The sequence below is a fragment of the Xenopus tropicalis genome, chromosome 1 (assembly GCF_000004195.4).
Source record: "Xenopus tropicalis strain Nigerian chromosome 1, UCB_Xtro_10.0, whole genome shotgun sequence".
Lineage (NCBI taxonomy): Eukaryota > Metazoa > Chordata > Amphibia > Anura > Pipidae > Xenopus > Xenopus tropicalis.
The window spans coordinates 181,127,513-181,142,406 of NC_030677.2; the positions used below are offsets into that span (position 1 = coordinate 181,127,513).

The window sequence follows — 14,894 nt, forward strand, 5'->3', positions numbered from 1 at the left end:
TTTAATTACAGAACACCAACATGTGTTGTTTATCACTTCCTTTAGTCCTTGCCCCAACAGGCTTGGCACCAGGGTCGGACTGGGCCGCCAGGACACCGGGAAAAATCCCGGTGGGCCCCGGCGGTCCAGTCCGACCTTTGCCGGCGCTCCCCCTTCTGACTGTTCCTCCCCTGACGCGTTCAATTTATATGTGTTTGGGGAGGACGTCGGGTGGGGGCCCTGCGGGGGGGTTAGGGGGGCCCCTGGGGGGGTAGGGAACACGGCTGGCTGGGGCACCTGCAGGGCCCCTGGGGCGGGAGCCCTGGTGGGCCCTGCACCCCCCAAGTCCGACCCTGTTTGACACCCAACATGTCCAGCTTAGGTGTGCAATATAGTGCTATTGCGAACATGTGGCCATAAGGCTAAACAATCGCAATGCAATGATAGGAAAATTAGGAACCGGGATTACATAAATGAGCCGGTTTAGTCCCCGAACCAACAAAAAATCAAGCCAAAAATTGGCCAGATATCAGTCGGGGAGGCCTATTACAGGGACCCTTGAGTTGGCAGCTGAAATCCACCTGTGTATGGCCACTTTAAGTTCCCTACCAAAGGAAGTTATTCTAAATCTAATATTGTACTATATTAACACAGCAGTAGTGTAATATAAAAAACAAATAAAGATCTTGCAGGATCCAGGGTAGCATGGATTTACTGCTCTAAAATCACAACTAAAGTAAAGTGTGTGTCTTTTGCAGATGAAATAAAGATTTGGCAATCCGCTACTGTTTAGCATATTTGCTTAGGAAATTGTAGGATGTGTAAATAGAGTATTTTTGATTTCAGCTGCCTTGCTGAGCCCAAGGATGAATCAAAGCCACTTCCTGAGAAGAGAGTACTTGAAGGAAGTTTATAGAAAAGGGTTCAAGAGGTGCAGGGAACCAAATAGGAGTCATATGTTGAGGAGAAATCCAAGGAAAAGAAGTAAAGGACAAGCACAGCACAGATAGGAAAGATATAATAAGGGTCAGCTGAATGCGAAGTGCTTCAGTTCATTCATAGTGACATTAATGGGCAGTCACAGAGGAAATGACACAAAGGCCTTTATACATGAAAGCAGGTTACTGAGACTGCTGCGGTAAATGAAAAGTTCCTTTGCAGTGCTCCCCTTAATGACACTCTCATTTTTACAAATTACTTTTTTCATTAAATGTGAGCTGGGCACACATTGCAGAGTACATTGCACCAGAGAACATACAACAACTGCTTCTGGATACCACACTTTAAAGCTCAAATAATACAAAATATACATCATATTTTCTACTATAGAAATGGCCTTAATTAAAGTATTAGATGCAGACTGAAATGACGGCAGTGTCAACATTAAATAAACAGAACAAAATTTATTTCAAGTGATGCAGAGTCTATTGTATTTTACATAGAATACAACAGTTCAAGGCAACCTTAGCCCTTTAGCAGGGAAGATCTGTGCCCCCCCAGGGATGCCCCAGTAGCCCCCCATCTTCTTTTCTGCTGATTCCCTACACATGCTCTGTGCTGCTGTCACTTACTGAGCTTAGGGACAGGTGAACCTCATTTTATGCTTGATAATTTGCGACAACCCCTAAGCTCAGCTTCCCAACAGCTGCTCAAAGCACACTGAGCATGTGCAGTATCACATATAAAATATGTCATTTCTTGCCATAATTGTTTTTAGGGTTTAGTTCTCCTTTAAGTGCAGACTGGCTTTCTGGTGTTTAGCAATATATTTTTGAGTAGTGCCACCAGCGGTTTCTCAGGGAACAAAATTCCCAATAGGGACATCAATATGTATTTCAATTAAGCCCTTTCTGCACTCCACGCACTTGAGAATTCTCAGCAGTTCCGAAACCCAACAGAAAACTTGACAGATAACTAATCTTGAATAACTTTCTCAAATATTCTTGTTACCGAAATAACTTAGGAAACAAATGCTAACTACTAAAATCGAGAAGGCTCTGCAAAATGTAATGTACTTTTTTAATTTTGATAAATCAGATCTCTGTTGTTCCTTTCTCTATAGTGCTTTGTGAATCAACAGAACTCCCTATAATCATATCAGGAAGCATTTCAGGAGTTTAGTGTGGTATGCAGACTGAATAGCAGTGTTGGACTGGGGTGTGCAGGGCTCACTGGGACCACCACCCCAGGGGTCTACCAGAGATACCACCCTAGGGGCACCCCACACCCTGCCAAAGGCCCCCGCCACCCAAACAACCCCTCTCCCCAAGTACACATATCTCATACTTAACTAGGCACGATCGGGAGATCAGCCGGCGGGGATGGGGTCTGTGACAGCGGGGCCCACTGAGTTTTTTCTCAGTGTACTGCCGGGCCAGTCCGACCAAGCTGAATAGAAATAACAACCTGGGATCTGTTAGCCTACACATACATGCTTATTAGGTATTTATATTTAGCCTGGCAGAAATAACTTAGGGGCAGATAGAAGTGTGAGATTAGGGTTTACTGAACAAAAACCCACCCACTTTCTATTCCTTCCTATGTGATTTTTAGATGCGTATTTATCAATGGGTGAAGTTAGAGTTCACCATTTTATAAATACGCTTCTTAAAAATCCCATAGGAATGAATAAAAAGTGGGTGGGTTATTCTGTAGTAAACTCTAATCTCACAGAATAGAAATGAAATGTGAAAGAAAAATGATTTGGCTCAGCAGCATTAACCCGTGAATCAAGGGAACCTGAGATATCGAGCCACCTTCAGGTATTGGGGGAAAGGCCTAAAGAAAGTGTGGCTAAGGCTTGAGAGATATTGTCTCCCCCACCTTTAGCTCTCTTACATACAATATAGGCTTTGTCTGTAAGAAATGTAATGAACTTTTCAGTCTTACATATTACGGTATCTGCTAGCAAGTCATATTATGCCCAGGTGTACATATAGGAAGATAATGATGACAATTCCTTTCATGAGACATTCCCAAAGAATTGTGTATATAAGCTATGAAATGTTGGTTATTTAAGGTAATAACTGACATTTTGTTTTTGTATCATATTAAACAATGTGAAAATCTCTTGTGTTTACAGTGCACTTTTATAATTATTATCCTTTATATATTTCACAACATTTTTCAGAGATTGTTCATCATTTACATCATGTTTTAAATTCACTGTTTAAGAAGATTCATGTTTGTATGTTATGTAATAGAATAGCCATTCCATATCCTGACTGAGAGAATTATGTTATAAATATAGCCCTTTTAGCAATGGGACTAACTGATTTAAATTTTTCTATGATGGCTTTTACCATCTGATTTCTAGGCAGCCCTAAGTCCATCACATTGTTGTAAATATTGTGTTAATGATTATGTAAACAATGTAAATATTGTGACCTGATTATCTTTATCCCAAAGTATATTATTTAAAAAAACAGATAAATAAACACAACCAGCCATTTTATAATGAAACACAATGATTAGTTGCCCTGGAGACATCACTTTTGCTTTCTTATATGCTACTGTAACATCTACACTTGTGGGAATTGAATTTGGCCGTCTCTCCTTATATTTACTGATTTGGAAGCCAAAGACATATGGACAATAATCTTCTGGACATTTCAAGACAAAACTGCACTCAGTTCCTTGGCTTCCAATTAGAGATTTGTTATTGTAGAAATAGCTAATAAATGTAATTTCTTTCTAAATTCCTTCTAAATTGAAGGGAGTAGCAAGGATTCAATGTATGTATTCTACAGTACAGTTCAGTGTAAAAATGAAGTTGGGTAAAATAGGTGGCACAACAATAAAAAATGTTTTCAATATAGGTAGTTAGGAAAAAATGTGATCTATAAAGGCTGGAGTGGGCAGATGTCTAACATAATAGCCAGAACACTACTTCCTCCTTTACAGCTCTCTAAGCTGTAAGCAGTCAGTAACCAGTCAGTGACTTGAGGGTGGGCCATATAGTACATAAACTGTTCAGTTTGCTTTTGAATCTGACCTGCGTGCACACAAACTAACTGAGCAGTGTGTTCTGGCTATTATGTTAGACATCTGCTCACTCCAGCCTTTATAAATTACATTTTTGCCTAACTAATTATATTAGAAATGTTTTTTATTTTGCGCAGTCTATCCATTTTACCCAGTTTCATTTTTACACTGAACTTTTCCTTTAAGATTTGCTTGCTGTGAAAATTACTAAAATGAGAAGTGTGGTCTGCAAATCAAACAGAAAAAGAAAGCCAAAGTGGTTTGTAAGGCCTACAAATTAATTCTGGCAGATGAACTACAGATGAGCTAGGTTATTGGGTTAAATAAAAAAATGGGGCTGCTCCAGTTGATCTGTAACAGTTACACATGTGCGACTACTTTAATAGGCTAAGATGTTAAAAAATTTTTAGTCTTGCTCAACTACCAATTAAAAGAAGACAAATATCAATAAATATGCTGTTGACGAAGGGCAAGTGACTGTTTCATACATATCTGCCACTTTAAATATATCCCGCTCTTGCAAAATGAACCTTTTCATCTTTACAGACCTCTTTCTAATTCATTCCTTATAGCAACATGAAATAACTTAATCACTTCCCCAGCTACCTCCCTGACATTAGGAACCTTCTCACTGATTACCACACAAGATTACAGCCCCCTTAAGGAAGCATTTCAGTCATTTTCTGGCAGATGTATGTGAAATAAAATGAAAACCATTTGGAATCCCTTTCCATGTCTTTTTCACCCTTCTGTCTGTAAGCTTTCTCCATTAGGGGTTGTTTTATAAATTATTTTCCATTACTTGTTTTTTGGTCTCTTGTATCTGTCACATTCATATATTACCAGCAGTCTGTGAAACACTAGCCATTAAGGGGCTCTATAAAGTTAGCTTTATTGTTAGCTAAACATAACTGTTCCATTTATGACACAATCTGGTAAGGTAATCATGCTGAAATGTTTAGTAGCTGGAATAGCTTATTTTTGATAACTAATAAATTAACTTTGTGTTTATATGAACTGCTCTTCAAGTATCGTATGACTTCTTGAAGATGTCATCAACCTGATAAAGACCCCATGGACCCTAATTTCAATAATTAATATTAATGTGAATTTGTTATCCAATATTAAGGCAGACAACATAAATATTGTTCAATATGAAAAAATGAACCTAGATAAAATGGGCTTTGGGATTCTGATCGTATTAAAAGGCCTTTGTCTGATAGATGGTTGTTTGATAATATTCATAAAACACAATAAAATCTGTTTATTCATGCATGGTTTATGTAACAAAGCATATCAGCAAAGACTTCAAAAAGAAGTCAAAGAAGGCAAAAAGGCATATGATAAAAACACTATAGCAAGGGAATGATCAGGTTTCAGGAAGGAAGCATTTCTGGATGCAAACGATGGCTTTAACCAGGGGCTACGGCATAAAGCTGGAGGGTGGAAAACACCGGCCACATAAGGAAGCACTTGAGTGACAAACACATTGAATAACTTTCAGGGAATTAATTTAAACATGCATGGGATAGGCATAAAGCAATTACACAGCTCTAAACTAAAAACAAAATTAATCATTTAATGTGCAGACACAGGGGCATATTTGTCAAATAGTGAAGGAAAGGTTTTGCCACAGTCCACCAGAGTGAAATTCTGCCACTAGTATTCATCCATTTCCATGGCATTTTGAAAGGCATATTTATCAAAGGGTGAACTTTCACTTTCACCCATTGATAAATACTCTTTTAAAATTCCATAGTAATGAATAGAGTGTGTCAGAATTTCCCTCTGGAGGACTGTGGCAAGCTCTAACTTCACTCTTTAATACATATGCCCCAAGGTGGGCCAAGTTTTCTGCTGACAAATGTATCATGAATGTCCCTTTTTATTGTGCCTAAGAGCACAAGCGGCACAAAGCTACAAAATCTGGCCTGAATATGACACATACCTGCAACTACACTGATTAATAATTTTGGCATTTACCTGACTTAAAGAGGAATGGAGCTCACACAGTGATATTAAAAAGGGTAAAGTGAAGATAGGGGTGCAAAACAGTAAAGTTTAAGGTGGAACTGTCTTTGTCCCAACACCTACCTCAATTCGCACAAGCAAAATTTCTGCCTTCCAGAACTGTCAAATATATAGCCATCTGCACCAGATCGATAAATCTTATCAGCCAGTGCACCATATCTGCACTGGCAGGTCTGGACTGGGATTCAAAATAGGCACTGGCATTTCAAGTCCACAGAGGCCCAAACATTGACTGTCTATGGCATCTTACAGCAGCCCCTCTGGCATTTCCGGGCTTGCGCACTGGTATAAAGTGAAGAAGAGATGTGGACCAAGAGATCAGATACCTACGAGGATTGGCCCATGTCTTTAAGATCCGCACAATGCAATGCAATTGCAAAAATTGTTTGTTGACCTGCTTATGTGATTAAATCTAGGTGCAATTATGTACATTGTTTGTGAGTACTCAGCAATAATCAAATCCATTGCTTTTGGCCAAAGTGAAAGAAGACAGGAGAGAATAAGGGAACAGGCTAATGAGCAGAAAACTGAAAACAGTGTTTAGCTGCTCTTTCAGTGCATCAGTGCACTGGAAATTGTGCATAATTGTTCATTGCATTATTTCCAGTGCATCGATAAATATGTATACACCCACAGTGCAACCAGCAAAGCAGTAATGCAAATTAAGTAATTTACAAATGCAGGCATAAAAAGCATTCTTACTGGAAAGTCACGTACAAGTTGCATCAAAGAACATTTAGTTGGTGCCCACAACTACACTGGAATTGTGAGAAATACAACTGCATTGTGGGTACATGACTTCAGAACAGCATAGGCAAAACAAACAACAAGTTTTAAGTTGCACTGGAAGAGACAAAGAAGCAATACAGATGTAATGTGTAAGTCATAATGTTAATGAGACAGTTAAAAATCCTTGTACCAACCCATAAACTAATAAAATAAGCACATTTAAGGAACATTTGAGAGCCTTTATACTCCCTTTGGGTGGTCAAAACGAGTCATGTGGAAAAATGTCATATTACCAACTCAACTTTTACAGGAAATATTTTTTTTTGCTTCAGACTGTAAAAATTGCAAATGTACTATGCTATATTCCAACTAAAACATGCTACCTTGTCCTTACCTTCAGTCCATAGTGTGTCTGGCCATATAATGTTAGTAAAGGTAGTTAATATCTTCAAGATTCACAGACCGATATGTGGCAACATCTGAACTCTATTACATATTATAAAACCCTGAGATGACTTTATAGCAACATGTGTACATTAAAACCTTAGGGAAATTAATAATAATGTATTGAATGCAAGTGAAATATTATATTTTAAATTATTTATTTGTCCAGTCTGTGATTAACTATAAGTGATAATAACACAGGGATAAAATACAAAGGGAAAAGGAAGTCTGCATGTAGCAAGCCATAATTTAACTGTCAAAGATGTTTGAACAATGAACCCTAAAGTTATTACATTATCAGTTGCAAAGATCTTTGTTGCTGATTTTTGGGTGGGTAAATGGAAATTTCGCCTCAGTGGCTCTCCTTCCTCAGTCAAGGGTACAACCTCAGTAAATGCATGTTTAAAGTTATGGCATTTTTAAACAAACAGGATAATATAATTGATTTGTTTCTTAACTAAAAAACAAAGCTGTATTTTTATTACAATGACAAGTAATGCAGTTTTACTCAGCACAGGCCACAAGATCATTTGTCATTTGTTCATGACCAAATGTGCCCTAGGGCCAGTAAGTGTAATGTAATAACAGACCTGCAGGGAGGAGTGGGGTTTACATACAGGGCTGAAGCTTGGTCTTAAAGTGAAACTGTCACATCTAAACCCATATATAGGTATGGGACCTGTTATCCTGAATGTTTGAGACCCAGCGTTTTCTGGATAAGGGGTCTTTCTGTAATTTGGATCACCATACTTTAAAGGAGAAGGAAAGGCTAATAAAGAGTTAATCTCAAGCTGCAGACATATCTTCAGTTGTCTCAATAGTGCCCTTAAGTCTCCCCATATTTCTCCCGTTCAGATGATCAGAAGCCTCATAGGAAAAAAATCCCAGCTGAACTCTGTAAAGAAAGTTCCCATAATGCCTCACTCCTGCACCAAGACCGGTGTACATGGGTAGGTTGTAAGACTATGAGGAAGCTTCCTGCTGATTGGCTCAGATCACACATTTCTAAGGGTGGGGTTTCTTAGCATTCTTGAGGGAGGGGGAGCAGGAGAGGGGAGAGAGGAGAGAACTGCATGTCTCTGACACAGGAAAACAAACAGACAAGAAATCCTGTGTTTCTTTTGACAGAAAACAGCTTTTCTGTGAGTGCCTATGGCTGTATTTACATAGACCTTTCTGATAAAGCTTACTTAGTTTTTACCTTTCCTTCTCCTTTAAGCCCACTAAAAAAATCATATAAACATTAAATAAACCCAAAAGGATTGTTTTGCCCCCAGTAAAGATTCATTATAGCTTAGTTGGGATTAAGTACACGGTTCTGTTTTATTATTACAGAGAAAAAGGAAAGGAGTCCATGGGAGATGATCATCCTGTAATTCTGAGTTTTCTGGATGATGGGTTTCTGGATAACAAATCCTATACCGATTTTACATAGGTGGGCAAGATGTGCTTTTTAAAATCTTGCTCAAAGACATTTCAATGATCGCAATGTCTCTGTTTATAAAGATGAACAAAAAATTTTTTGCCAAGTACCTAGCAGAGGCACCTCATTGTGTTTATTACACTATGCATGAAACCTTGCAAAATTTGATGATAATTCTCAACATATTTGGGTCCTCTATATCAGAACCTTGCCCAATTATGTTTTCTCCTTACAGGTGGTCAGCATACATAACATATATACTCAACAAGATTATAGTGGTTGATTAAGCTTCAATGGAGGGGGCATGGGTGCCTAGCCTTTGTGCTGCTCAATTCAAGTTGTAAAACAACACAATTTGTTATGTGGGGTAGAACAGATTTGCATTTATCACAACTACTGACATCACACACATTGTCTGCAGTGGATGATGCACTTGTGTGGCATCTAAACCTTTACTTCCTGGTAAAATAAAACACAGGACGTCCTATATCAAATTTCAGAATTGCGAATTTTAGTGTTTTTTATCTTTTTAGTTCAAACAAACTCAAAATTTTACCAAACTCAAATCTTTGCTTATTTATTAAAAATTCAATATAAAAAACTTGAACGTCAAAATAAACCTTGAATGCATCAAATTCATATTCTTTTCATCCCTATTAATGGGTCTTCAAACTGTCAAAAAAATTCAAAAATCTTGAAAACAAGATTCTCCCACCAACTTCGGCATCTAAAAGCTTGTGACTTTATGTAGAAGTTTTACATTCTTATTATTCTAATTGTATTGTTTCATAAATATCCAACACTCGAGTTTTGGAAGTTTTTGCACTTAAAAATATGAATTGGGGGAATATATTTGAATAAGAACGTTGATAAAATGATAAAATGCTATGCACAGCATAATCTCCCATCTTTTAGCTGCAGACCAAACTGCAGTCCTTCGACTTATATGCATGTTCTGCTTATAAATAGGTCTAATAATGCTCTAAACATCTGGTTGACCTCAAGTAACATCTGGATGAAAATAAGATTAAAAAATGGTAGTTCACAATCCGATTGATTGTCATTTCTATCCCTTAAATAGACTGTGACAACTGCTCTAATTTACCTTAGACGGCCTCTGTATGGTCTGTGAGTGCTGAATGTAAAATGATATTCCTGCAATGGCAGAATAATTAAATTTAAGTAAAAAAAAAAAATAAATCATCCCATATGCAGATATAAATGAATATTGAAAGAAAATATTAGGTTTTGAATTTCAGCAGAAGCAGTTACTCTCTGGGTTTTATCTAATTGACTGTTAGAAATATTAGTACAAAGAACACACTCATTAATATCCATATTCAGGCCGAGTCATAGATACAGAGAAAAAACAGGATCACTTCTTGGGTAAAGTAATTGAAGCAAAGAGTTAAAACAGTTCATTTGAATTATGGAAACATCCTTTGTCAATAAATATGTTGCGATCTTTCTGCCCCAAAAACCTTGTCTATGTAATTATGGCCCTGACCTTGCCTCCATTACAAACTGTTTCTGACAAGCATATAAACGGATGTGTCCAAGATCAGAAGGAGCCAATGTCACAGCTGAGCAAAGTTTCTCTGGGTGCTGGACCCACCAAGACATTACTGATTTACAATTTTTTAATGAAAATTCTGTTGACCAATCATTACCTATGGGGAAACATAACTAAAACATATACAGCTGTCGATGCTAGTCCAGCTTCATGCAAATCTGCAAAATAAATAGAAGTACTTTTCTCATATACACGTGCCCTTTGCACTATAGGTTTTTAAAATCTGAATTTGGGATGCTGAAAAGTTGAACCAATCAAAACAACTCTATTATAGAAAGTCCTTCCTATGCCCAACTATGAACTCAGACTTGTAAAAGACAAGGTCAAATGTAACTAAGAGTTCTAGATCAAGATCTAATGTAAATAAGAGTTCTAGACAAATGTTTAATGACAATTAAGAACTTTAGACTAAGGTATAATGTAAATACGAGTTCTAGACCAAAGTCTAATGTAAAAGTTCTGGACCAAGATCTAAAGACACTAAAGAACTGTAGATTAAGGTCTAATGTATATAAGAGTTCTAGACCAATGTATAATGTAAATTATGAGTTCTAGAAATCTAATCTAAATTTATTTGCATTAGACCTTGGTCCAGAATGCTAAGACTTCTAAATTGAGGTGAAAAGTAAGTGTTCAAGGTCTAATGTAAAATATACTTTTACAATTCACCAAGAACTATTTCCTCTTTACACAAGGTATAAAATATCATCCTGTTCAAGTATAGTGAATGGTAATTTCTTTATATGGCCTAGAACTAAGTATATCAAAAACACTGACACAGATGTTAGTGAAATTCAGAAAAAGTGTGTTTTACAAGACCTGCATGGAGTAAATTATGCTGATAAAAAATGAAATAGTTGGAGCAAATGTTTGCTATTTATTAGCCCACAATGAACATTTTAGGGCTTTCAGAATAACAGATTTAAGGGTAAAAGATCCTATAATTGTATACAGTGGCTTGCAAAAGTATTTGGCCCCCTTGAACTTTTCCACATTTTGTCACATTACAGCCACAAACATGAATCAATTTTATTGGAATTCCACGCGAAAGACCAATACAAAGTGGTGTACACGTGAGAAGTGGAATGAAAATCATACATGATTCCAAACATTTTTTACAAATAAATAACTGCAAAGTGGGGTGTGCGTAATTATTCAGCCCCCTTTGGTCTTAGTGCAGTCAGTTGCCCATAGACATTGCCTGATGAGTGCTAATGACTAAATAGAGTGCACCTGTGTGTAATCTAATGTCAGTACAAATACAGCTGCTCTGTGACGGCCTCAGAGGTTGTCTAAGGGAATATTGGGAGCAACAACACCATGAATCCAAAGAACACACCAGACAGGTCAGGGATAAAGTTATAGAGAAATTTAAAGCAGGCTTAGGCTACAAAAAGATTTCCAAAGCCTTGAACATCCCACGGAGCACTGTTCAAGCGATCATTCAGAAATGGAAGGAGTATGGCACAACTGTAAACCTACCAAGACAAGGCCGTCCACCTAAACTCACAGCCCGAACAAGGAGAGCGCTGATCAGAAATGCAGCAAGAGGCCCATGGTGACTCTGGGGGAGCTGCAGAGATCTACAGCTCAGGTGGGGGAATCTGTCCATAGGACAACTATTAGTCGTGCACTGCACAAAGTTGGCCTTTATGGAAGAGTGGCAAGAAGAAAGCCATTGTTAACAGAAAACCATAAGAAGTCCCGTTTGCAGTTTGCCACAAGCCATGTGGGGGACACAGCAAACATGTGGAAGAAGGTGCTCTGGTCAGATGAGAACAAAATGGAATTTTTTGGCCAAAATGCAAAACGCTATGTGTGGCGGAAAACTAACACTGCACATCCCTCTGAACACACCATCCCCACTGTCAAATATGGTGGTGGCAGCATCATGCTCTGGGGGTGCTTCTCTTCAGCAGGGACAGGGAAGCTGGTCAGAGTTGATGGGAAGATGGATGGGGCCAAATACAGGGCAATCTTGAATAAAACCTCTTGGAGTCTGCAAAAGACTTGAGACTAAAGCCAGGGCAACAATGGAATGGTTTAAAACAAAACATACCCATGTGTTAGAATGGCCCAGTCACAGTCCAGATCTAAATCCAATCGAGAATCTGTGGCAAGATCTGAAAACTGCTGTTCACAAACGCTGTCCATCTAATCTGACTGAGCTGGAGCTGTTTTGCAAAGAAGAATGGGCAAGGATTTCAGTCTGTAGATGTGCAAAGCTGGTAGAGACATACCCTAAAAGACTGGGAGCTGTAATTGCAGCAAAAGGTGGTTCTACAAAGTATTGACTCAGGGGGCTGAATAATTACGCACACCCCACTTTGCAGTTATTTATTTGTAAAAAATGTTTGGAATCATGTATGATTTTCGTTCCACTTCTCACGTGTACACCACTTTCTATTGGTCTTTCACGTGGAATTCCAATAAAATTGATTCATGTTTGTGGCTGTAATGTGACAAAATGTGGAAAAGTTAAAGGGGGCCGAATACTTTTGCAAGCCACTGTATTTAGAGTCATGTTTTTGGTAGGGGGGGGTCAGGAGAGGGAGCATTTGCTGAAATTTTTGGACATGCCCACTTTTTGTGGCCAAAGAGTGCCCCCCTGAAGCCCACCCGCACTGTCCCTATCCCACCCAAGACGCCCACCCCTCCGCCACCATTTAGCCGCAACTTCCAAAACAGTATTTGCACTCCTACCCCTAGCAAGTGTACGGGTAAAGGATTTAGAACAGAAGCATTTTACAACCCTAGACCAACTTCAGAGGTCTCCCTCCTGATTTGCAGAAACCCATTACCACCAAGTTTGTTGGAATTCATCAAGCAGCACAAAATGGTGCCTGGCAACCCAACCCCATCCAGTTCATCCCTTCCAAGTAAAACCAGCACACACAAACCTATACTGACCTATCTATCCACTCACATACAGACCCATACTGACCTATCCACTCACATACAGACCCATACTGACCTATCTATCCACTCACATACAGACCCATACTGACCTATCTATCCACTCACATACAGACCCATACTGACCTATCTATCCACTCACATACAGACCCATACTGACCTATCTATCCACTCACATACAGACCCATACTGACCTATCTATACACTCACATACAGACCCATACTGACCTATCTATCCACTCACATACAGACCCATACTGACCTATCTATCCACTCACATACAGACCCATACTGACCTATCTATCCACTCACATACAGACCCATACTGACCTATCTATCCACTCACATACAGACCCATACTGACCTATCTATCCACTCACATACAGACCCATACTGACCTATCTATCCACTCACATACAGACCCATACTGACCTATCTATCCACTCACATACAGACCCATACTGACCTATCTATCCACTCACATACAGACCCATACTGACCTATCTATCCACTCACATACAGACCCATACTGACCTATCTATACACTCACATACAGACCCATACTGACCTATCTATCCACTCACATACAGACCCACACTGACCTATCTATACACTCACATACAGACCCACACTGACCTATCTATACACTCACATACAGACCCATACTGACCTATCTATCCACTCACATACAGACCCACACTGACCTATCTATACACTCACATACAGACCCACACTGACCTATCTATACACTCACATACAGACCCATACTGACCTATCTATACACTCACATACAGACCCACACTGACCTATCTATACACTCACATACAGACCCATACTGACCTATCTATCCACTCACATACAGACCCATACTGACATGGGCGTCCACAGAAGGGGGCAAGAGGGGGCACTTGCCCCCCCCTGGAAAAATAGCAAAAAAAACAAAAACCTTACTCCGTTTCTGCACTTTCCCCTCAAGCCCGTTTTTGCTGTGCTCCGATTGGATCTTTCTTCTTGTGGATTCACCAATCAGAGCACAGCTTCCTTGACAGACAGTAAAATTGACCAATCAGAGCACAGATGCACACAGGGATCGGGAGATTTTGCAAACTGGAAACAGAAATAAAGACTGAAAAGATGAATCTGCAGCTGTAACTTTACCTGAGAACCAACTCTCAACTTTTGCTGCAGTTTTCATCCCACAGGTACTATACAGTTCTAAAGAATCACTAGCTGACATTAAATTGTTTAATTTATAATCTATCCCCTACCCTAACACATGGAGGGTAAGTTAACTCTTTCCCTCTGAAAAAGCTCATTGTGAGTTTATAAATGTGTTGTTGTTTTTTGCACTTACTATTTTTTTTTTTTTTTTTGTCATTGTTTTGTTCATTTATAGTAAGTTACAGTGGGGCCAATGTTGTGTATCCGTGCCAGTGTTATAGTGCCAGGGCCTGAATATCTGCCATCAGTACCCACTGCTCCTCATGGCATATAATGTGCTGGGTTTGTAAATACGGACTGCATCTCACTGTATATAATGGGGAGTCAGTACCCACTGCCTTTCTTGCTATAAAACTAACATAAACACATCTAAAGGGGTGGTTCACTTTTAAGTTAACCTTTAGTATGTTATAAAATGGCCTATTCCTAGCAACTTTGCAATTGGTCTTCCTAATTAATTTTTTTGAATAATTTGCCTTTCTCTTCTGCCTCTATACAGAGTTCAAATGGGGGCCAAAAAATATTGCTCTGCGAGGCTACAATTTTATTATTATTATAATTTTGTATTACTTATTTTTCCAAGTAGGCCCCTTA

The 14,894-nt window shown here is 38.8% G+C and overlaps 1 protein-coding gene across 2 annotated transcripts in view; it reads right to left on the reverse strand.

Moving 5' to 3' along the window:
- Positions 1-14,894, reverse strand: part of xrcc4 (X-ray repair complementing defective repair in Chinese hamster cells 4) — a 151,971-nt gene that overhangs the window by 25,811 nt on the left and 111,266 nt on the right. Inside the window, exon 8 of one of the 2 annotated variants that reach the window (XM_012970791.3) lies at positions 9,696-9,745. The exons of the other annotated variant lie outside the window; for it this stretch is intronic. Coding sequence (XP_012826245.1) covers positions 9,697-9,745 — 49 coding nt within the window. The 3' untranslated portion in view covers position 9,696. The remainder of the gene's footprint in view (positions 1-9,695; positions 9,746-14,894) is intronic. 2 annotated transcript variants of the gene reach the window in all.